The sequence below is a fragment of the Megalopta genalis genome, chromosome 2, assembly GCF_051020955.1.
Source record: "Megalopta genalis isolate 19385.01 chromosome 2, iyMegGena1_principal, whole genome shotgun sequence".
Classification (NCBI taxonomy): domain Eukaryota; kingdom Metazoa; phylum Arthropoda; class Insecta; order Hymenoptera; family Halictidae; genus Megalopta; species Megalopta genalis.
This window is the reverse complement of record NC_135014.1, coordinates 14,701,076-14,725,922: the sequence shown is the minus strand read 5'-3', so window position 1 is coordinate 14,725,922 and position 24,847 is coordinate 14,701,076. Positions and strand designations below refer to the sequence as shown.

The following is a 24,847-nucleotide window of genomic DNA, read 5'->3' as shown; positions in this document are numbered from 1 at the left end:
CAACCAGCGCGCAACTCGAATTTTCCTCGGTATGGGGTAACGAAGCTGCTTACTCTGTGGTGACCAATTGTTGTGGCTTTGCATCGTTTTCGGGCATAATTGATTTTTTATTTATTCGATAAGATGTATTTGTACGAGCAAACGAACTTACCTGTAAGCGATGTTCGATCGCAATTATATCAAGAGCCTCGATCGAAGAGATTAAACATGCAGTGCCCCCTTTGTATAATTGACTTATTTACCGAATAAGATATATTAACACTTTGACTGCCATGCTGAAATCATAATAATTTTTATTATTCGAAGCATATAATGGCAAACAAATAATAAAATGGTGATATAAGATAACATTAAAAAATTCGCATTCGTTATTTCGTTATAAAACGTGCAGAATATTTTGTTGAAACTTTCCGAAGAACTCGACTTGACTGGCCAGGGATGTACCGTCATCCCAGCCGACGAGTTTCCGAATTGCTAAAGGAGAAGGAGATTCGTTGCCCTTGAAAACGAAGGGAGAATTAATTATCTCTCATAAAACAATTTCAGAAAAGGTCGTCGATCTGGAATTCATCACTTTTACAATGGGTCGCGTACGGCACGCACACGAGAAGGTTAGAATTTCCGCGTCCGAAAATTCCTTTCCTCCACGTTGCGGGTCCGCTAAACATTCTCATTTCGTTTCATTATTTCACCCAATCACGATCTCCGCAAAAAGATTTTTCCACGTCGTCTGATAAACTAGCATTTCGAACATCTGAACAAATTCCAGGTCGTTTGATTCAATTATAAAAAGATTATTGTATTTTCCGCGATACTGCGAGACGTTCCCAGCATGTTGAAAAACTGGTGAAATTCGAGACGCGTTCCGTGAGCACCAGTTTATTTTGCGAGAAGGAATTGCGGGCCGGACGGTAAAACGAAATGAAACCGGTCGGACGAAATAATTCCTTAAACTTTTCGATCAGCCGAATAAATAACAGGTTACATCGGGAAGTTGTTACCGAGCCGGCATAAAACCGTGCGCAGATCCTCGCGGCTCGGCGCGGCGTTCCCGGCGTTCTGCTCTCGGGGAATCGAAATATTCGGATGCGGACGCGATCGAGCCGGGGGATGATTCCGGGGCAGTGATATGTAAAGCGCACTCGGTCCGGGATTAAGAGATCCGCTTATGAAATTCGGGTTGCTGCGGGCTGCCGTAAACCGGCCGCAGCATCGTGCTTGCGGAGACGATCGGCTCCGAGCAGGTAAGTGGAAAGCTCGAGGGTTTGATATCGCACGGGAAGGGCAATTCCTTTGAGAATTTCCGGTAGGCTATCTCGAAGAAACGAGTTTCCATTCGATTCGGTCCGCCGCTTTCGTTTTCTCCACGGTGGACGACCGAAACAAGAATCTAACCTGCGAGCCACCGACCGCCTCGTGAGTCTTGCCCATACCGTTTCCACCACGGCCACCTTTCGGCCACCCTTCGGCCACCCTTCGGCCACCTCTTGGCGCTCGCTTGGCCAGAGGACTTTTTCGTCGGCGATCTATCCGTTGGAAACAGGGCTGGGTCCCGCATCGTCGAATCTGATTTGTCGTAGAGAATTTTCTCTCTCTCTCTCTCTCCCTCTCTCTTTCTCGCGCGCGCCGTTACCTCGTCTCGTTCCCCAACCAGGTCCGTTGTTTATCGAGCGTAGCGGAGCGCGCAAGGAACGCGGAAAATTTTCGTTCGCCAACCACACGAATCCCCCGACTCCCGGGCGGCTCCGAGATTCTCGCCGGAGAATCCCTGCCGCCGCTTTGCTACCGCAACGTTCGAGAAGACAAGCGCAGGGATTAGCATACGTTTCGTATCTATTTTCAAGGGTGAACCGACCCCGCCTCGCCGACGGTTATAAATATCGTTTAAGGCGGTCTCTTTATCATATAAACGCCGCCGCCGCGCTAACAGCGCCGGCTCATTTGAATTTCTGCTTTTTCCGTGTCGCCAACGACTCCGACAGCAACAAGCAGCTACTTACACCGACGGTTTCCATCGCGCGACCCTCGGTATTCGCTTTCGAAGCGGAACGAGATCTTGGAACGGCGCCGTATCGTTCGCGAAATTTTGACTTCGAGCAGCACGTCGTTCGATCGGGGTTTTTGCAATTGGCTAAACTGCTTCAAAGCGATGGACGAAAACAGTTATAGGGCCGCGCGTCCCATTGCTCGAAAAGTGATCGGACTTTGTGAATCAAAATCGTAGGAGATTCTCCCGGGCAGATTTGTTGCGGGCAAAGGCTTTACTTCCGCGCTCCCGAATGGATTTTTTTTCCGAAGCCCGCTTTGTGCCTGGGGAAAAAAAAACGGAATGGAGAAGTGACACATTGGTTTTCGTCGAAAATATTCGATAAACTGAAGCGATTTTCGAGAGTCGGAAAAACTTTTTTCGCGATCCGTTTTTAAATGGCTTTGCGGACCGAAGCCTACCCTTTTGCGACGATTCATGAAAGGTTGATGTACGACTTTTTGTCGCTGTTTTATCGCCGCGTTGCGCGAGAAGCGCGGCGAAAAATGGGAGAACTACAAAAATCGGATATTCCGTTCTATGATCTCCTTGAAGCGATGTAGAATTCGTTTCGACCAACTTTTCTCGATCTCTCAAAGTTGTGCATTGAAAACCCCTATTGAAAAGTGACCTTTACCCCGGTCTTTTTTGCATTTTATCTTTCTGTATTTCTTTGTAATTCGTTCATTATTATTGGTAGAATGAAAATATAGATGAAAAAGAAATATTACACGGAGCAGTCGCATAACGCTAATTCTAAAATGTAAGAGATGAAATGGAAAAGTTTAGGGATCCACCAAATCTTTTTACATCGTTAAATATTCTGTTGAGCCTGTTGAAATTGCCGTAATCGGTTTTATTATTTTTAGTGAGTAACAAGCGTTGTCGTACGAGAATCACAACAAAGAATTTATTTAAATTTTTCACAATTCTTATAATAATATGTGCCTAAATAAAGAAATATATTCAACAATTTTTAATGGAAGCAGCTTCATGACTTCGATAATTACGGAATAAAATGTGTGAAACCGGTCTAGTCTTTAGGATATACAGGGTGTCCCAAAACTGTCTCGAAATCCGGAAATGGGGGGTTTCTGAGGTCGTTTGAAGCAATTTCTTTCTTAGCGAAAATGCAATGCGCGGCTTTGTTTACGCGTTATTAACGAAAAACACTAACCAATAACAGGCGAGGCGGCCCAGTTTCGCTCATTGGCTCGGCCGTCTTGCGCCAGCTGATCTTATTTCTCATTGGTCGTTGTTTTTCATTAATAACTCGTAAACGAAGCCGCGGATTGCATTTTCGCCTAGGAAAAAGTTACTTCGAATGACCTTAGGAACCTCCATGTCGGGATTTCGAGACATTTTTAGGACACCCTGTAGTTATATTAGTTATATTTAGTTATATTCGGTACATCAGTCGTAGGTTTAATGTTAAATACAACATGGACAAAATATCGAGGCACCTATAGAAATCATTTAGAACTTTGAAAACAAAAAGTAAGCCAAGAAGAATTCTACCGAAGCGTGTATCGTTCGATTGTTATTAGCATCGTAATTCTCGCTAGTCGTCTGTCAACAAATGGCGTCAAGTCGTTCGACAAATGGCAAAACAGCGGGCTATTAGAGGCAAAAGCTCTAGTTGGAGGACCCTGTAATTTAGACGCAGAGTTTGTTTCGTTAGCACCAGGATTTTCTTGGATTCGTAATAATTTCATGCCGGCATTTTGTGTAGACCACGGCCGCGATTTAACGCTCGGTTTTTGCCCGCGGGCCGGGCGAGAGCCCCGATCTCACCGCCTGGCGGTTTTTCATAACCGTCTCGCTTCTTCTTCCCTTGAAACCCGCGTAATCTGATTAGTCCCGAGCCACCGCCACCATCCCCGCCCGTCGTCGTTGCCGTTGCGTTGTCGCCGCCACCGCATCCGCCACTTCCGTTTCCTCGAAATTAACTAGAAAACAGCTCGGTTTAGCCAAACGACCGCGAAATTAATGGAGGCTGGTTCTCACGCCGCGCCGTAAGAACCCCGTGGACAATGGGATCGAGTTAACGACGAAGCAGCCGGTTCTACGACGCCGTAGTGCGACGGGACACGAGCTCCTATCGTTCCTTCCATTGTCATTCTAATTTTCCAAGCTTCCGATTAGATACACTTTTCTCTTCTTGTTCCGGAAGTTACGGTACCTGGACAAATTTTTACTACTGGACGCGAACCTACGGTCCAGTTTGATTAGGGTAACGTCTCTTTCCTATCGTGCTTAAACCACCACCATTTGTACGCAACCATTTTAATTCTTGTCTTACTGCCTTTATTGTTACCGTTATTATCATAACTGTTGTTAGTTATTATTATTATTCTTACTATTGTTATTTTACACTCGTACTCGTGTACCGGCTATTATTATATTTTCTGTAACAATGGATCCATCCCGTTTACACAAAAGTGTTTACACAAAAAAGTTGAGCGATCGTTTTTATTCTAGCATTACTATGCATTCATATTAATGTATACCAGCATGCTGGCCGCTTTCTTTGTTTGCCGACTGCCCCGAGTTTCCATAAAAATGAGCCGCGAGACTCGAAGAATCGCGACTTAATATTCTCAGATCTGTCGGTTTCAATTTCGACCTTCGAACATTTCTCGGAGAAATTACTGTATTGAGAGAACTCTATGAAACCTCTTTCGAAAATCCCAACACAAACTCAAACAATCTTCTCAATATTACTTGGTTACTTCTGTGGTAAATTTTAGCCAGTGGCGTCTCGTCTCCCGCCGAGTTAAAGACACCAAAGATAAGAGGACCGCAAGCGTTACAGTTTACACTCACCCTCTACAAACTGCGAGTCTGCAACGTGTATTTTGCACTTGATCCCAGTCGAACAAAACAGATCAGTTTGGTTATAGTTTAATTCGCATTTTTCGGGAGGATATAGCAAGCCAAATCCGGAGACTCCGCGTCGCGAGACGCTTTGGCGAACACGCTTAAAATCGTCCCGATGCGCCGGGGACCAGGGATTTCGGGGCTGCGGCACAGCCGGACTCGAGAGCAACGCGGATTCGATCGGGCTTTGTCGATTTTAGTTATTTAGACGGCGGCGTTTCCACGCCGGTGGACACGAAAGCGAACAGTCGACGAGCATCGATCAGCGGCGAATAAGGCGCGCGTGTCCGCGTGTAGTTTAAATACGAGAGAAGCCCCGAAAGCCGTTTCGATTAATGGAATTCCGCAACACGTCCGCAATTAACCCTCAAAGACCCGAGGTGCCGGTGGCCACCGGGCCGCGCCGCGTCGGGCCACGTCGGGCCGCCGCCGCCGCCGCGCCGTTTCGGATCGTCCAGCGGCGTGCTAATGGCGGGTCCGGGGCTCGTGTAGCATTTCAAACGCATTTAATGTATTCGTTATCGACCGGAATCGACGATTGCCCTCTGCAGCCGCGTCGATGGTTCCAAGATGACTCGACAAACCCCCAGGATTTGGCTCTCGAGAATTTTCGAGAGCCCTCCATGTTTCCGGAACATCCTGAGGCGGGGATGTTCAACCCAAGTTCCGCTAGACTCTAGAACACGGGCCCGAACTGGTGTTTGTCGAGTTGTGTCCTCGTAGCCTAAACAATCCATTCAGTTTTTTTGACCGAGTTAACTCGTTGTTTGAATCCGCGAGCAGAATAATCAGCGCGCCGTGATTTTCAAGTGTCGCGATCTTCTTGCAGAGTTGGGCATTGTTCGTGTAAATATTCGGCTAAGATAATTATTCCTATGAATTCCATTCAGTTGAATAATCTGTTCGAATAAAAATTATTCATTATTCGTAACAAATTATTTTATCTAATTATTCGAACAATTCTGCATCTTTTATTCGAATAAATTATTTTAACGGAGATTGCAAAATTTTATTCGGATAAATTCTTATGTGGATACATTTTTATTCGATCGGATATTTATCCGATAGTGCGAAGTCAAATATTATTCGTTTCTCCTTACATTTTATTGGTTTTCCGAATAAAATTTTGATTAACTCTGAACTTAACTTACTTAATAGCTATTCTTAAGAACAATTAACTAACTGATGACAAGGTCCACAAATTGTGGACAAGGTAATCGAAAGGATTAAGGTGTGGTTAAAGCAGTTATAATATAATATAATATAATATAATATAATATAATATAATATAATATAATATAATATAATATAATATAATATAATATAATATAATATAATATAATATAATATAATATAATATAATATAATATAATATAATATAATATAATATAATATAATATAATATAATATAATATAATAAACTAGTTCACGATATTTTTACCGAGGACAATTCCCAGATACCTGTACAGTTGTTTGCAGATATTTCTGCAAGTCTGCACCGTAGCGATAGCGATTTCTGAACAATGCAATACCGACGATACCGTCGGAAACAATGGAAATAAAATTTCACATTACATATCGTGCCCCTCCCTGAAGAGCAACTGTCGCAAGTAAATTAAACTCGCTGGACGTTATCTCGGAGATGGTTGCACACGTCAAGAGAGAGTCTCTCTAGCGCAAAAACAGTCGCAAGTTGCACGCCAGTGCCTTCGCACTTTTTAGCAACGTGTCCTGTATTTTTAATTCCGTTGTCTTCCTCGCGTGACACACCTTCGCCATTCGTTCTCAGGCATCGTACCTAACGTCGCCGGCTCCACCTAAATTGCATTCATCGAGGCGTGACGGTGATTGTTAATGCCGGAAAGAAGAAGACCGTTCTCTTTCCTAGCCTTTCGTTATCGAGCAGTTGGGCGAGTTCGCGGTGGACATCTTAGAGAGAATCCATTCCGTTGTTCCGGAGGATCCTGGATCTTCGGAATCGCGGGTTAATTGAACGGGGCCGAAGTTGGTCTTTTCTTAAACCGAGAGCCAGAAGTTTCCCGGCCGACTGCGAGAATTCCTTGCGTTGTTCCTGCGGGATCGTGAGCCGTGGGTGCGTGGAACACGCGCTCGGGGAACCGCCGGAGGGTCTTCTTTTCCATTAGAGTCGGACGACACACGTGCCACGGGTAAGATTGAACAGAAGTTGCCGAAGTCACGGGGAGAAAAAACGCGAAACTCCCGGGCGACGAGCACCGGGAAACTTCGCCGTCGAACTTTCGGGCCGCCGAACTCATCCGGAACTTCTGGCAGTGTGTCGTGTCGTTGATCACCGCGACACGACAGCGTGACCAAGTATTTTCATGAATCTTCCGCGATGACGCGGATCGATCGCGTTTTAATCGGCCCTTGTCTTCCGCCCCGGCCGGCTCCGCTTCGGAATCGAATTCGAAGCGGAGCGGAGCCCGGGTATATACTCGCGACGATATCGACGCGCGGGCACCGTTTCGGTGGACGATCCTCCCGCGGTTGAACGCGCGCAAACGACTTCGCCTGACTTTTATAGCCCGGAATCGTCGGCGGAACGACGACTTTGCGCGTGGATCCGTCTTTATGATATTTTCATGCTCGATAGGTAACGTCTGGCTTAACGGCGTCGATCGTAGCCAACGAGCATAAACCGCGGCGCGGCGGGAACCGACGCGGCCCGGAACGGGCTTCCGCGTTTTGCATCGAAAGCGCCGCGCGATCCTCCGGCCGGGACTCCGCGGAACGGAACCGTTTCGAGTTAATCAACAAAAATATCGAATCCCGCGTATTTCCTCGGAATCGCGAACGCAGTCGACACTTTCGTGTTACGGTTATTGCGCGAGCCCGGCACGACAAGACACGATTGCGGTGCCGCTTGTTGTAACGCCGGGACGTGTCGCGACGTTGATTACGGTAATCGCAAGCTTGTTTGTTTTAACGAGGACACATGTTCGGATAAGACATCTACGTGTGCAGCTTGGGAATCGAAGATAACGTATATATTTGTCCGGAGAACCATAGTTCACCGTTCGTCAACGGAGACGCGTGTGTTCGCAAGTGTTCGAGCAACAAGCTGGATTTCGTTCAAAAATTCGTGCATGATAGAGTAAATAAATGTTTAAAATTGAATTTGCTTATATGAAACGATAGAAATACTGTGAAATACGTATTATTATAAAAAAAAGTAAATATATGAGGATTAATTAATGATTTTGCAGCGTATAGTATGCTTCGAAACGTTTTGGAGAACGGAACGGCGCATAAATTAATGCAGTAGACTATAATAGGACGCAGTTCGAAATTAGTTCGAGAGAAAAGTGTCATAAATAGCTCCAAATTAGTCTGATAGAAAAGTTTCGTAAATGACTCGAAATTATACTGAGAGAAACGGGTCACACAAATAACTCTTAAAATTATACCGAGATAAACTGTCAGAAATAGCTCAAAATTATTCCGAATGGAAATGTCGCAAATAGCCCAAAATTAACATTGCATGATTTAACCCCGAGATCTTATCGTCTCTAACGACCGAATTGTTGTTGCAGTTCCACTGGTGAATGTCAGCGTAGTGGAAGGAGCGCCAGCGGAATTACCATGCGACATCACTCCACCAGGAGAGGACACCCTGCATATGGTTTTCTGGTTCAAGGACGAAGCTGGCGTACCCCTGTACACGTGAGTAACCAGTTGTACCGCTGTTTTGGCCAGCCAGGCCTTTTCTCGCGAGTTCGCGATGCCTACCAAGCTACCTATCCTCGACGCTAATTTATGTATCGAAGTGTGAAACTGGTTTACCATTCGGATCATTAAGGGAATCCACGCAATCCACAAAGCCGGTGCTCGACTTATTTGCTCTTTACCAAGAAGAGGCGTCTGTTGTAAGGCGATTCTTCTTTTCGACCGTCGGATGACTGGAGGTCATCGGAAAAAAGTCGAAGCCGGGTCATATCTCACCCAGAACAAAATTTCTTTCTCGACAAAATATTAATATAAATATAATATTAATATAAATATAATATTAATATATATTAATTAACTAATATATATTAATAATTATAATATTAATATATATTATTCTCGTGTCAAAATATCAATTTTTCGACTTTATATTTAAATTCATTTGGTTACATGTTTACAGTAATCTTAAAAAAAAATGATTTTATATTATAGTGAATGCTAGGAAAGGAAGCAACGGATACGATAATTTTAATGAAATAATTTATTTATAGGTAGAAAGAGTACATTCTTAGACTTTTAAATACTTCTTCTTAGTATACATACATGTACACAGCCAAAGCAAGTACATAGCTACCTCTTCTCTTTACACAATGCTTCTTGAAATGACTTTCCCTCTTCCTACTTCAAGAAATGCTAACAGTATACAGAAGTAGTAGGGGAGCAAGTAGGAGAACTCAACCAACTGCAGACACCTTATCGATAAGTAGACTGCGGATTTTTATGCAAAATTAGAACTTTCTTTATGAATTCCGTCAAACGCAAAGAAGAGATTAGATTCTTTAAGTCTCTATACTGTTTCAAATTTGATCAACCTATTTTTATCACAAATGCATCAAATCCGCAGTCTACTGATAAGCATTCGAGTCACGTAAACAATTCGAGTCATACTAAACGCAGCTTAGTCGACCTACGGTTAACTCGATAGGAGACGCACCCCATGCTGCAACACAGGTTCTCGCTACCGGGTCGAAAATACCTGCACACGAAATACTAAAAAGCATACCTTTCGAATATTTTTCTTCGACTGTATTACCTTTATATCAAAGTACAGCGTTTTAAAGTGCGAACGAAAAATTTTAAATATATCTTAAAATCTTTATTGAACCTCTTCCAAAAATCCTAACAGAAGCTCAAACGGACTTTTCAACCGTTCGGGTACAGATTTATTTGAAAAAATTCTTGCGTTTTGAACGCATTTAATTTGCTGATGATTTGAATTTTTTTTAGATGACAGAGGGACTGGACGATGACTGAAATGTCTTTTTTCTTAATTTCGTTATTACTTGCAATGACAAAACAATAAAGATCTCTCGTTTTCCAAATTTTTTATCCGAGCCTATAACGATAATTTAAAAAATGAGTTATAATAACTTAAAGATCGCAAAAATCGCGATTTTATCACGATTTCGACCAAAAACTGTGACAAATTTGCAGTTTTTAAAATCCTTCACCGATTTCCATCAAATTTTCAGCATTTTTTAAATTTTCGTTATAGGCTCAGATGAAAAAAGTTGAAAAACGAGGATTTTTAATATTTCCTTTTCATTCCAAGTAATAACAAAATTAAAAAAAGAAGCTTTTTAGCCATCATCTAGTAGATTAGTCTCTCTAACATCTAAAGAAACAGTTATTGAAAAAATTTGAAAAAGTTATTGCGTTTTGAAAGATGTACGAACACTCTAGTGTTCTGGTGTTTAATTACTACTGTACGTAGTAATTAGAAGTTTGATTGACCAGTTTGAATGACGAATCAGATTCGTAATTTCGGCAACACAAGCGCATGACGAGTCTCAGTCGTCAAAAGTACCAAAGGGATTAACCCTGCACCGGGCGCATCAGTTAAAGTTACATAAAGGTCGCGTGGGGTGCGCGACAGCCCAAACAAAGCCACGTTACCATGGCTCCTAATTAAAAGCTAATGCAGCTAATGACAGCTGGATCACGCCGGTTAACATTTCGCTAAGGAATAAAGAAACGTCGGTGATAAAACAAACGGCTGAGCGTGCCAAACACCCTTCGGGGTCAAACGGTCAAACGGTCAAACGGTCAAACTACCGTTCCAGAATTAATTTTACATGGTTACATCGCTGGTAAATTTTACGCAGCAGCGCCTTCGACCGAGTTAACGAGAACGCGATCGAGTGTCGTAGAGAGAACTCGCGAGAGAATTCGAGGAGGGAAAATAAGGTGGACCCTTGTATTCGATTCTCGTCGGGTCGGCGTAAAAAATCCGCGACGTCCGAGGTATTCGTGGCCGGGTCTGCTAATATGCAGTTGCACCTTGGCCGGCGCATCGCGTTCTCTTTTCCGTGATATCGCCCCATCCCCGCGCTACATGATACAGCGTCCGTTCCGCGATATTAAACGTACGTCACTGTTCGTTGGTGCTCGGGCCGGCGCTCGGCACTCGCCACTCGAACTCGAAATTCCTTTCTGCATTCCGTTTCGCAGACGCGCGGCCCGCGATGTTCTCCTGTTTCCGAGTTGGCCGCAATAACAGCCTGCCGGGCGGCGGAGTCCCTCTCATAAAGGGATTCTCCGAGCAGCGGCCCGTTCTTTTTTTCCTTCCGGCGCGGCGGCCAGAATTTCCCGGCCGGATTTCCTCCGACGAGGTCCTACCGCTCGGCGAAGAGGGTCGACGACGACGACGACGCCGCTCGAGCGCCGATCAAGAACGATTATTAATCGAGTCGATCGCGGAGACGCGCGCGCGGAAAACTTTTAATTGATAATTATCTCGCCCCATCGCGCACCTATAATTCCATTCAACGAACCTGAAAATCAGCCGTCTCGATTTAAACGTCGCTACACGGCCGCGCGCCGACTCCGATCGACGCGCGGCGCCGATTTTTCCGTCGGAGAAACAATGACCGTGCCCCGCTGAACAATACCGGCCGGAGAGTTTCCTCCGGCGAGATGGGATCGGACCCGACTCGAACAAGAGTCCCCTTAATTGACAATTATCTCGGCCGATTACTCGTTATGATTTTTCCAAGCGCTGTGCCGAGCCGAGCCGGGCCGGGCCGAGCCGAGCCGAGCGGAGCGCTGGTCGCCCGAGGATTCGATTTAAATTGGACTCTCCGCGGCTTTCGCGCGATAATTTCTCTCGGCCCGGCGCAATTAAAGCGCACCGTCTTGAGAGGGAGACTCTCGAGCCGGCGAGAGCACCGCGAATTCCCGATCGGCACAAACGGAATGCTTTTGCGACTTTCGGCCCGCCGTCGTGCTCTCTGTCCGCGAGATTTTCCTCGAATTTTATGGTCAACGTCGAAACGGAACCGTCGTTGCAAAATATTACGGTGGTAATTGCTTTTCGACGATGTTCAGTGCCGTCCACTCTGCTTCCAGCGATTCATTTCAACGTGCTCTTCGATACGATCGCGAAGTTTCAAGAGAATTGATAATTATGGGCAAGGGTTTCTCTTCTCTCGTAATGTTGTTCCGAATGAAAATTAGGTTAGCTTTGACAATGCGATCTGATACAACAGGGCACTGAAATATGGACATATTCTAAAATCCGACATTATTCCCGAACTTTTATCGAAAATATAAAAATATGCACGATTTGCGTTCCTTTTATCGTTGTTGAAAACCTCATGTACAGGGTATCCCAAAATTATGGTACTTCGAGGAAGTGAGGGATGCCTGAGGTCATTCGAAGTAACTTTTCCCTCGGCGAAAATGCAATCCGCGGCTTTGTGTACGAGTTATTACTGAAAAACACTGGCCAATGAGAAGCGAGCTCGACCGCCTCGCGCCAGCTAAGGCTCTCGTCTCTTATCGGTCACTGGTTTTCGTTAATAACTCGTAAACAAAGCCATGCATTGCATTTTCGCCGAGGAAAAAGTTACTTCAAATGAGCTCAGGCACCCCTAATTTCCGATCTTTCACAAGACATGCTAATTAAACTTGTCAGAACTGCTGTATAGCATCGATTGAAAAAATATTTACTACATTTTAACACATAAACGATGCATTACTTCTCTCCAAGTCTTCTATGTTGATAGGCGAACATAATAAAAAGAAGCTCATCAATTTATACATATATAAAACGTTCCTTTTTCTATACGTTTTTAGTCCGGGGGCACAGAAACTGGGGCACCTAGCTCTACATCACTTTTATAAAATATATAATTCAATAAAGAATAACAAAATATACGGGGTGTTTCATAGGTCATCGTAGAAATTGGGTCAGATAGATTCTATGGCTGGAAATAACACAAAAATCAAGAACAACTAAATTGCGTGTGAGTGGCTTAGCTTTCGAGTAAATTAAATATAAATATCAATCGAGTACACGCTTCCCCGATATTTATTATTTATAGATCACTACAGAATATGTACTGTGTCAGAGTACGATCGAAAAATACATTAAACGCAGGCTGATACAATAGTCAGAGTATTATCCGTTGAATTCAGTTTATCATTTTCAGCCAAGATATTGTTCAATATGCGTGCAAATTCAATTTTCCCGAAATCGTAGCGTCCCACGCAACTTCGTTATTCTTGATTTTCGTCTTTTTTCCACCCGTGGAATCTATCTGACCCAATTTGTATCATACATTATGAAACACTCTGTACATCCTTTAGCAGTTTTCGACGAGCATATTGTCACAAAGAGATGGCAACAGTTTGTCTCACGACGAGTGCGTGTACTCGTCGAAAACAGCTAACCGGTTAACGGACAGAGCGTCGAAAGAAGCCTGAAACGAAAGTCGCGCGCACGTTTTGTAATAATGGCCGAGCCGATACAAACGTCGGGCACGAGCAACGAGGAGAAAAATTGACTTTCCGGCGAAATGTCGGTAAATCCTGGGATCGGAGCCACAGTGCGGTCTGCGCCGATGAAATAAAATGCGAACGATCGCGCTCGCCGTTGCACGGTCGCGGGCGCGTGGCATCGCGAGAACGTTTCCCCATTTCCATTCCCGTCACGGACGACGTATCGGTAAATAAGCCTGCCACGTAACCAACGATTAATCCGTATTTCGAATCCCTTCGATATACGAATCCCTTCCGACGAGATCCGCGCGCGGAGGACAGACACCGTGTTCACCGAGAGGACGCGACACGACGCGACGGAGCGCAAATAAACGATGAAAACGCTTATCCCGGTTCGCGCGATCCCTAGCACGCCGTTTCTCTGCCATCGTAGTAGTAACTGGAACGGCAACGGCGCACTTTTAACCCCGTTCGAGTTGCTATCCTTCCGGCAGTCGCACCTGGAATGTCAACGCGACGGGTCACGCGTTGTATATTCCAAGCGACATGCTCCCGTTCCTGTCCCAAACTTGTCGGCCATCCGTGTTCGACGATAGAAAATCCATACACCGCGGCCCCTCCACCTATTCCATGCTATGCCATAATTTTACGAACAAACAGCCGGCGACAGTTTGCTAGTTCATTCATAAATGGATGCCAATTATTCGTTGGGAGGTGCTGTGGAGTAATGGGAAATAACACAGCTGACTACCGCTTACAACCCCCACGGCAAAAAGTATTCGATCACTATTTAAATGAGATTACTTTTTTGAAACTGGACAAAGTCGTTTGAATTTTTCTCAGATGATAGGAGCAATGTACTAGACAATGACTGAAATACTTTTTTTAATTTTGCCATCAACACGATCAAACGCTAAGCCTGTTTTCTAATACTCGTTAAAATTTTGATTGGTAACAAGTAATATTTAGGTACATTCCTTTATAATCACCAAATTTTGTATAATTTATGTAGTAGAATATCATTTGTTAGATCGTATATCGTCAGTCATCAGTGGCTTGATGCGTTAAGCGTGAGTATTTTACTTTTCTTTGTCATTCCAAGTAATAACAACATTAAAAACAGTATTTTAGAATTTATTTTTAAAAAAAAACAGTCATTTGATCTAATTTTAGAAACATTATCGCGTTTGAAAACTGTTCGAATCAGGGTTCTCAGACAAATAAGTCACACTGTATTCCAAAGGATAGGTGACGCATGCGCCGGGAGTCCCGTACTGCGGCGTGGCCCGTCTATCGGGTGAACATTATAATTCTGAAATAAGCAGTGAACTGATCATAGTTCAGAATTATAATGTTCACGCACCTATCCACACAACTTCGATGACTTATCTGTCCAAGAACCTTGATCCGAATACATTTGTACGTTACAGTCAGACCTGTTTTCGTGCGGTCTTTTCAATACGACTATTTTTTATGCGATATATAGGGACCGCAGAAAAAAACGCACAAAAAGATCGCATAAAAAAGACCGCACAAAAATAGGCTCGATGATACTATATTCCTAGGACAGTAAGACTCGTCACGAATCGAGACTAATCGCCGACGAATATCGTATGAAAAACATTTATGGATACCCATAAGCACTATGCAAAAATCTAAAAATTTAAAAATATTTAATCGTAATATACAACAACGGGACAAGGTTTCCCGAGGCATGGTAGCGACCGAGTCGCTGCAGTAGCTTGAACCGTTGCCGATTTAACGATCTTTATTTCCACGAATGCGCGATAGTTTCGGTGATTCGAACTTTCTAATTGCAAAGACTCGGTCAAATTGCTCTACCGATTCCGTTTCGAATAATTTAGACAGCCGGGCCACGACGGAACGGCCGGCGATCTAAACGCCAGGCAGGCCCGATATTACCCTTGGTTTTTCGATATTTTCCGTAATGCGTGATAGTTCGTCGAAGTTTCGCAATTAAACTAGCACGGTTTAGACGCCGCTGCCGTTCTCTGTTCTTCGACGAACTGGCTGGCCCGGTCGGCTGCAGTTTTCGGTCCAGCAATCCCGGCGAAGCATTTTTCAAGCGAGGCTGCTTGCGATGTTCCGTTGCCTGGGAATGGGCAATACGTTCCGTGTCCCTGGGTTTCCTCTATTTTCTTTTCGATTATGCAAATTGTACGCCGTGCCACCATAATTTCGAAGGTCTCGGCGCGTTAATGTGGAGCAATTAACGCTGCCGCAGGAAATCATTATTTCTGTGGTTTCCCATTTCGATTTCTCTGACTGTAGCCTTTGTGTCTCTTCCGGTTCTCGGGTATTTGCATGGTAATACTTTTTTGTTGGAAATGTGCGAGTGCGTAGTGTACGTGTTACATTGTACGAAACTACTTCCCCCTCTTCGCACCGTTTAGTTCTCTAATCAGATTTATTACTATTATCATTATTAGAAGTATTATTAACATATTGTTATCATATTATTATCATATTATTAGAAGTATTATTACCATATTATTATCATATTATTAGAAGTATTATTATCATATTATTATCATATTATTATCATATTATTAGAAGTATTATTACCATATTATTATCATATTATTAGAAGTATTATTATCATATTATTATCATATTATTATCATATTATTATCTTAATGCTATCATTATTTATCGTTATTGATATTGCTAGTGTTAATGCGATATTCAACATCGGTATTTCCGCACACCAACACGATCAATCAATACAATCGAGGCACATTCATCGTCACATCGAAAGTTTCTTGCATTTCAACATTTATATACACTACTTTATACCGTAAAGTATATTTCCCTTCACTGCATATTTATTGAAATATATGGCGTAGAAGTCGAAGTTACACTTGTGTTCGAATACTTTCGTTAGCCACTGTACTTTTCACAACGCAGACAAGTTATTTAACCAGCCCTCCAACATTTAGTGTTGAAATTATTTAAGAACGAAACAAGACTGCACTTGGCTCCTGTCTGCATACATAATGGATGTTTGAAAATCGTGGCCGATTAATAAAAATATAGCTCGAAACTTCCCTTCCAATAAGATCCCCGACAAACTTTTACGGTTTCAAATAAAACGGAATTTAATCGTAATTAACAAGACTTAGCGTTAACAAGACGGTACCAAACAAACCGACACGTTCGCGATTTCGAGGACAGTACAGCGGTTCGCACGCAGTTGTGCCTGCGGAGGAACATGCACCTGCGACTCGGCCTGGCCTCGCAGTTCGATTCTAATGATGCGTCCGTTTTCGGGGCAAAGTCAAAGAGACGACTTGATACTGTCGCGTCCGTCACGCTCCTCGGCAAAGCGGTTCGGTGAACACGCCTAATGAGGATCGCAGCGACGCATAATCGAGTTCGTGGCACGTAATTATAGCGTGTCAATAAATTTCAATTGGCGGTCGTAGGGACACCGTGATGAGCGGGAGGCTCGCGGGTACTCGCTGGCTCCCGAGATTCTGAATGGCAGCTTTATCGGGGAATAATTGATAACCGTCGCGACACACTTCGCCGTTCCCGTGCAACTGCATCGACGTAACTGCAACGTCGGAAGATCCGATCGTCCTGCGGCGTTTCCAGGCGACGCATGATTAATTGATACCTTCTCGACTCCTGCAATTAACTACCATCCAAAAACCCGGCAGCCGCTTACTATAATCCGCATCGAGGCGCTTGGAAACACAATTCGTACGCTCCTATATATAAAAGTAAGACACAAAATTTGCTTAGAAACGCTAGAAATTGTTCAGCTGTCAAATTTTTCATTTAAAATAGGCACGATACCCCAGCTTACATTACACTGTCCGACACGATTTTTGATTACCTATAGCCTCCACGATATTCTTGTAGAGCTTCATTTCCTGAACAAGAATCCGAGAACCGAATTGCTCCATCATCCTCAGTTCTCGCAAAAACGAGCTTTTGTGAAAATTCAGAATTTTCGACAAAAATGAGTTATTGCATGAAAAGTAATAACGTTAGAAAGTTCTATTCGGTTTTGAAAGATAGAAGAGAGTTCGCCGAATACAATGGCATAGAATTTATTTATTGTTTTTGGTCCTAACCAGTTATAAATTAATGTCAAAGTTTAACAAAGTATCGACGTGCGTAGTTTCTCCGCAATATTTTTGTATTTTTACGAAAAATTCCTTATCCAGCACGAAAACTCTACCCAGGATCTGATTCCGTAGACATTTCTGAAGAAAAAGCACCCCGAGAGAAGTGCCGAAACGATTTACATTTCGAGCAGGTGTAGAATTTCGTTTCGCCGCCCTGAGCTCTGCTGCCCACTTCCCTCGGCACGGTAGGTCCGAAGTTACGCGTAATCAGCGTATGATGAAAGAATCCGAATGCACTATATGTAAATAATATTAAAATTTTTTTTAGTACTTCGATGTTCCGACTTGTTTCATATATTTCTCTGGATACAAATGACTAAGCGGCGAGACTGACTTTTACGCCATATATTTCAATAAATATATGTAATTTATAACATTATAGTGTATTTTTGGTTGATTTCTCCCATATTACATCAATATTAGCAGGTAAATGGGCCGACAATGCGTTCTGATTTTACAAAATTCTTCAGAAGCATTAACAAGTTAAGATAACAAAATATATTTACACGTGTCTTAGAATGACTATACTAATGATAACTATACACATATTATAATCAAAATTCGTAGGAAGCTTAAATAAATCCAATTTTGTCATTGTTATGAAACAATATACACTGGTCACGTTCAGGGCTCGGAAATTCCAGTGTTAAAAATGGTTTTTCCGTAGAAATTATGTACTATTACATATTTAAAAGGATAAGCAAAATGCGAAATGCAGAAAAATGATTTTTCAGTCGTAATTCACACAATTTATACGCACAATGGTATATCCTTAAATCACCTCATTGTGTGTTTCACAGTTCCTTAAATCAATCTGAAGCACTTCATTGTTCCACTCTGTGCTGAATACAGATAGTAACTGCGTTCAGTGAACGTAACATTGTTTCCACACTTCATAGATTAAATTTGACCCGGGGTCGGGCGGCAGGCCGAGGGTTAAAGATCCCTAACTTTCCGAACATGTGTCAACGAATGCGCCCCATCGGATATCCGGGAGAACTTCGAGTTGCTAGCCATCATCTGGTGGTTGTCGTTGGCGGCCCTACTCCTTGGGAGTTTGGGCTAAACCTTCGATCCTATCGTAAGTTAACCGAGAGCAGAGTAAGCAACGTCGCGCCATCAGCGCCCCCGATTTCTTTTAAAAATGTCCGCTAACGATAACGAAAGGTTCGTGAACGATTAAACGCGAATCCGTCGGCGCGAGCAGAAATTTGTCGACGGATTGAGGGTTCGAGAAAGAATGAGGAGAAGGATCCCGGGTTTTAGGAGAAAGGGAAAGGATCCGGGAGGAGTTGGGAGGATTAAAAAATAGGGTGGAGGGATCGAGGAGAGGGTGAAGGATTCCGGAGAGAACGGTAGGGTTCCGGAAAGGATGGAAGGGTTAATGAGAGAGTGGCAGGATTCGAAGGGGATAAAGGGATTCAGGATGCTCCGGGATGGAAGGAAGGGGAAGAAGAAAAGGTTATCCTTCAGGATCTCCGCCGAGGTTCCCCCGAGAGACTCCTTCAACGAGTACTCCAGGAATCTGGAAAAGCCTCCACCGAGCCCCAGGTGGCGAATCCCCAGGACTCCTGGGGTCTTGACAGATCTGTTGCGATCCTCATAATTTCATACGTACAGCCAGCAGACACCTTCGGAAAATTGACTCCCGTAATTAGACATCGCTGGCTCGCAGAAAACGCAGTCGTTTTCATCGTACGATCGACAGGAAGAATACGCGGATAATCGTTGAACGAATCTCTAAAATGAAATTCAAAGGGCCGCGAACCGATTGAACCGCTTCCTCCGCTTAAACTCTCGCCGGCCCCTCGATAAAGACATCCAGTCAGCGGGAGAAGAGACGCGGCAGGGTGCTTTCTCGCGTTACCGGTTCGCAGACCATCGAAAGTAACGATTACGGCCGAAGAAGCGGCAGCTTTTCCTCGCCGGGTCGAAGTGGTGGGACGGTTTAATCCGCTCTTTATTCGTCCCTCGACGGTTTTCACGGGAGATTATCGTTGTTTGCACCTTTGTTGGATCGCGCACTTGTGGATCGTCGCCTGTCCGCCGGAGAAACGCAAAGCGAAACGGCGCGGCGCGGCGTGGCGCGAAAGCGGAAACGAGGACGGCGGTCGAGGCTCGGCGATGAAAGCAGCGGGTACCGTTCGAGCTGTGTTTGTCAGTCATTTCATAATTAATGTCCTCGGCGATTCGAGCCGGACCAGCGGACGCCGCCCCGGCACCGTCCGTGTCGCGGCCGTTTCTCCGCGTTGATTGTCTATTTATGAAAATTTCAATCGCCTCTCGTAATAATCGGATCTCAAAATGCAAATTGCATCGCCGCGCGATTTCTTGTGACGGCGCGGCGCGGCCCGACCGGCGCCGACCCAACTCGACTCGGACATCAAAGAGTTGCCCCGATCAGTCGAGGAGTAGCTGGACAAGCAATTTCCTGCGGAATATTAACCGGTTCGCTGCAAGCGGAACAATGCCCCGCGTTTTACTTTCTCGCTGCCGCCGCCGCCGCCGTTCGGTGGTGCGAACGAAGCTTCGTTTCTCCATCCGCTGATTCACCTCGCACTGGAGTGTGATCGATCCACTTAAGTCTTTTCTTCTACAGTACCATAGACCTTGTATGTTAATAGAAATACAATTTCATTCTCTATTGTTACTGCTGGACACTTTGCTGCTTTACGCATTGTCCCGGTGTTTCGTACATTTCCCGACGAACAGAAATTTTGGTACGCTTCATTATCGGTTCGATTAACCGCAATTGAGTCACGATTTTTATCGTAGCTACGTTGATTGCCGTCTCTTTGTTGTTCATAAATTCATACGCGAGAAAGAAAATTAATATTTACTGTACGTTCGCGGTATAATTAGACTGCGGATTTTATGCAATTTTGGCAGAAATGGTCAGGTCAGGAACACAAAAATCCGCGGACTAATTATAATTGTAGTTCAATTCATTCAATTCATTATGAATTCAATGCGACAGCTAGACTGTGGATCTTTATGCAAAACATAAATTTTCAAAGACGATTGTGAGAAACAGAAATCGAATAAAAATAAATATTACTTCAGCTAATAATTTTGATCGGTTGAAAATAGTATAACAATATTATTAAATTCTTCTTATGTCGTCACAATCTCATATTTCGGACAATCGTTTTTGCCATAAATGTATATTTACATTACACGACACTTTCTGCATCGATAACACTTGCGGTAACACACAGCATTAAAGTTAACATAATCTCTTAAAGTAAATATTTTTTAACGTAAAAAAATATCAAGATGCATCAATCGATGCAATACAAAATATATGATTCCATTTAGAAAAACGTTAATGACCCTCGTATATCCTCTACACGTCCACCTACAAGAAAATTAGTATCATCAGAGTGTGTCCTTCTCGAAACCATTTAACCCTTATCGGACGTATGCCGCGTCCCACGTGACGTTATAAATTAGGCCGGAATATCCGTCGTCCGATAAGAGTTAATCTCATCTGGGACATTTTTCCCTAAGCGTACTAACAAAGACGCAAACCCGTACTCGTCCCCCAATATATGAACATTCGCGTTAACTCTTTGGGGCGCAGAATTTCAGAGGATAAAATAGACCCATGTTGCACAGAAATTTTTATTACATTTTAGATTGAAACAAAATCGGTGTATTTTTATTAACAAAGGAATCGCGTAATATAAAAACATAAAAAAACAAATAATAATTCAATTTAATAATTCAATTCAATAATTCAATTTGTTGTTATAGGGTGGGACTCGAGCAGTCCCACCGTGCCACATGGGTTCATGAATGCGCCTGCAGCTATTGCGACATTCCGAGGTGGGTATAAAAATGTCCCACAGATGCATTACCGTGCATCAAAAAGGTGGGACATTTTTAATCCCACCGTGCCCCAAAGAGTTAACCGTTCTAAGACCGATCGACGCGTTTCAACGAAGCCAGCCGTGTCGGACATCTCGAGCGATTTCGAGTGGGCGGGACGGGAAAAAGAGGGGATCGCGGGGGTACAGGAGCACTTGACCCGTTGTTTGCGAGCCCATCTCATTAGGGAAGTATTCGGAAGCTCGTGGACATATCAATGCTGCGTGCGCCCGGTCGCTTTCTCGTTGGCTCTCGCAGCGAGCACTAATTATAACATACCGGTAGCGCGAGGAAGGGTCGGCATGCGAACTATGCTCGCCAGCGAGCACACAGAGAGCCAGAGAGACACGAATGGGGGCACGGGGGAAACAGGGGCCCGCGCTCTTGGCAACCTGGTAAACGACACACGCACCGTCCCGATGCGATGCCGCTCTCCATCGCGTCCTGTTACCAAACATTTGCGCGTACCCCCTCGGCCAACAACGCGGAACCTTTGTCCGAATAAATCTAACCGGCGCGGCGCGGGGGGTCGCGGGGGGCTCGAGCCCCCTCGAAATAGTTTCGCGATTGCTCGCCACTTTAGAAGCCCGGTTTACGTGCCGGAACCTGATGAGCGCGCCGACTGCGATAAACCGCTGACGCTAAATGCGACGTCGACGAAAACGTCCCGCCACGGTGCTCCCCTCCCCCCCGGGCCGGCTCCGCTCGTACAACCATAACCCCCATAAACCATTCGCTCCCGTCCTTTCGTTTCCCCGTCGAATCTGCGTCGCGACAGTATTAACCGACCGATCGCTATCAAAAACGCTGATACGATCGTCTCGCAGCTCCGAAACGGATAAGTAAACACCGGATACTTGAATAATACGTTTTTCATTGGTCTACCGATATTTCTAGACGACGTCGGGTTTTACTGCCCGTCGTAATGCGCCCGGCAGAAATATAGTCCCGTGTATGTACAGCGTGTGTCCCGTTTATGTCGCCTCCGCCGAGATAGCTACGAACGAACGTCGAGCAGCTATTTAGGTTGACATTTATAATGGCGGCGAAACGCCGCCGAATAGACGGGGTAACAATAACGAGAGAAGGTCGTAAGACGGCGGAAGCGTTCGAATCTTAACGCGCCGGTGATACGAGGTACCGAAATCACGGTGGTTTTTCGTGTACGGGGAAAAGGCCGCGCGTTCCCCGACGGAACGACGGCGTGTGCCGCGACCGCGGTGTAAAACGCGGCCGGCCCCGACGAGACGCGACGTGTACGGAAAACGTATGGCTCTCGTGGCGGGAGACGCGTTTTATGGGCGGGACACGTTAATTTACATTTTCCTAGCGCCATTTACGAGGGCGACGCGGCGGCCGACGTCGTTGAATATAGCGGCAAGAATCGACAGCGCGTCCCATAAACGCGACACCGGTTATTACCCGCTGCGAATAGCGTACACGCATCCTATGTAATCGAACGATATCATAAATTTCGAGTTGCAGCTTATCCGCCATACTTTCTCCGAACGACGTATCCGCGGCACAATGAAATTTCCGCCGCGAATACGTTTCCTATCATCGCGAGATATTAGATTACCTTCCCGTTCTCCGTTTCTCTATCCTCCTCTCTCTTTCTCCTTCTCTCTCTCTCTTTTTGTCTGTCTGCCTGTCTGTGAGCTCCCACGGGATTCTTTCCTCTTCCGACCGCCGCAAAATGTTCATTATATCGCGATACATGCGTTTCATGGTTACTTTCCTCGGATAGCTCGCGGAGAAATTGAAACGATATCCACGGAGGCGTTTGGAAAAACATCTCGTTCGGGAGATAATACGCCGATCGAACGGCCGCTGGGTTTAACGCGCCGGGTCGGAACAATTTCGAAGATGTAGTCTTCGTCTCTGTTAGCCCCGGCTCGGTATCACGGAACACCGTTTACTATTTCGAAACAAGATCTACAGCGTAATGTACACACGTACGCGCGCGGCCACGCTGATTAGTCTCTCGAGCTGCTGCCATTAACGCTTCATCCAGCCTAGTTCCAGTTCTGAGTTACACGGCTCCTAATCAACCATTTCCACGATCCACGGTTTGATCCTGTTTTCGACGCACGCCCGTTTTCTCTCCCGCTTTTCCGGCGCGCCTAATCGATCTCGGTTTAACTGCTTCGCAGGGGAACTATGCGTTTAGCCCGACGTAAATTATGGGCTGGATGCATGGACCTCGCGGTCGGGTTTCGCAAGGTGACCCCTCGAGATCCTAATCCGCGTCTTGACCCGGTAACACTTCCCGGCCCCATTTGCCCCAAGTGTTTAACCATACTCTCGATCCCGCCGAAGTATAGGCTCCGGAGAACCCGCCGATCCTTCCGGCCTTAACCTCTGACCTCTCACCTCTCTCTCTCTCTCTCTCTCTCTCTCTCTCTCGCTCTGTCTCTTTCGACGGATGCACTTGTTTTCGGCTCCGGCTGCGAGCCGACGAACAAGTCGCCGAGTCACCGAATTCGATAGAAAAATAAAGACTCTTTTACAATATCTGCGTCGACAACAATTTTCGTGCTTTACGAATAGGAAGATCATTGGAAGATCTCTTGAGGTCAGCAGCTGTGTGACATTGTCGTATTGGGAATTGTAATCTTTTGGTACAGATGTTGTGTACTGAATGTGAAAGAACGTTTAAAGGGAGTTTAGTTTGAGATACGAGAGAAAGAAGACGGTTGAACGTGGATGAATTATTGTTTTTGTAAATTCAATATATGCCGGGCATCGAATGATATTGATATATATTAATTAAATATTTATAGTTAGTAGTTATTTGGTATACGTCATTACAAATCCAACAACATATCAACGCCGAGTTCTTCTATTTTGTTAAAAACGAGTACTTATGGCTTATTACAGATATTGAGTATATTTTTTTACGTATTTATTAATTATTCTTTAGAATTAATCGTCTATAGATGAATTATATAGAAAACGGGTACTTATGGTTTATTACAGGTAATGATAATTTTTGTATGTATTTGAGTCCTCCAGCGGACCGCGGACGAAACTCTCTCTCTCCCCCTTTCTTTTTCCTGGCAAAAACCTCAGTCTTTTCAGCAGCCGCCAAAGTATCTCCTCTTTTCATATTCTTCATTTTCGTGCGCGATCTGAGCGCGAATTAGGGAGAAATTACTGCATTCCTGAAGCTACGTGCCAGATAATTTATTTACACTTGATTCGAACGAGATTCGATCGGAGGTGAACAGTAGTATTCGTAAAATCTAGTGCCACTTTTTCTCGATAGGCCGTGGAACGGCGAGTCGGAGATCGAATGCGGTTCAAAGGCAGGCATTTTTGACCCGGTTATTCGGCCGAGCCCCTTGCGGCTAAGGTCTGAGGTCTGAGGTTCGAGTAGGATCGAATGCAAGAAGAAAGTTGGAAAAGGGAAAAGTTTGTAGCGGAACGAGGGAAGATCGCGTTC

General features: G+C 44.6%; 1 protein-coding gene across 2 annotated transcripts in view; it reads left to right on the top strand.

Annotated features, from left to right (window-relative positions):
• Positions 1–24,847, top strand: part of LOC117219237 (kin of IRRE-like protein 1) — a 690,910-nt gene that overhangs the window by 256,342 nt on the left and 409,721 nt on the right. For both annotated transcript variants that reach the window (XM_033468215.2, XM_033468214.2), the window contains one exon: positions 8,461–8,590. In XM_033468215.2, the coding sequence (XP_033324106.2) occupies positions 8,461–8,590 (130 nt within the window). The remainder of the gene's footprint in view (positions 1–8,460; positions 8,591–24,847) is intronic.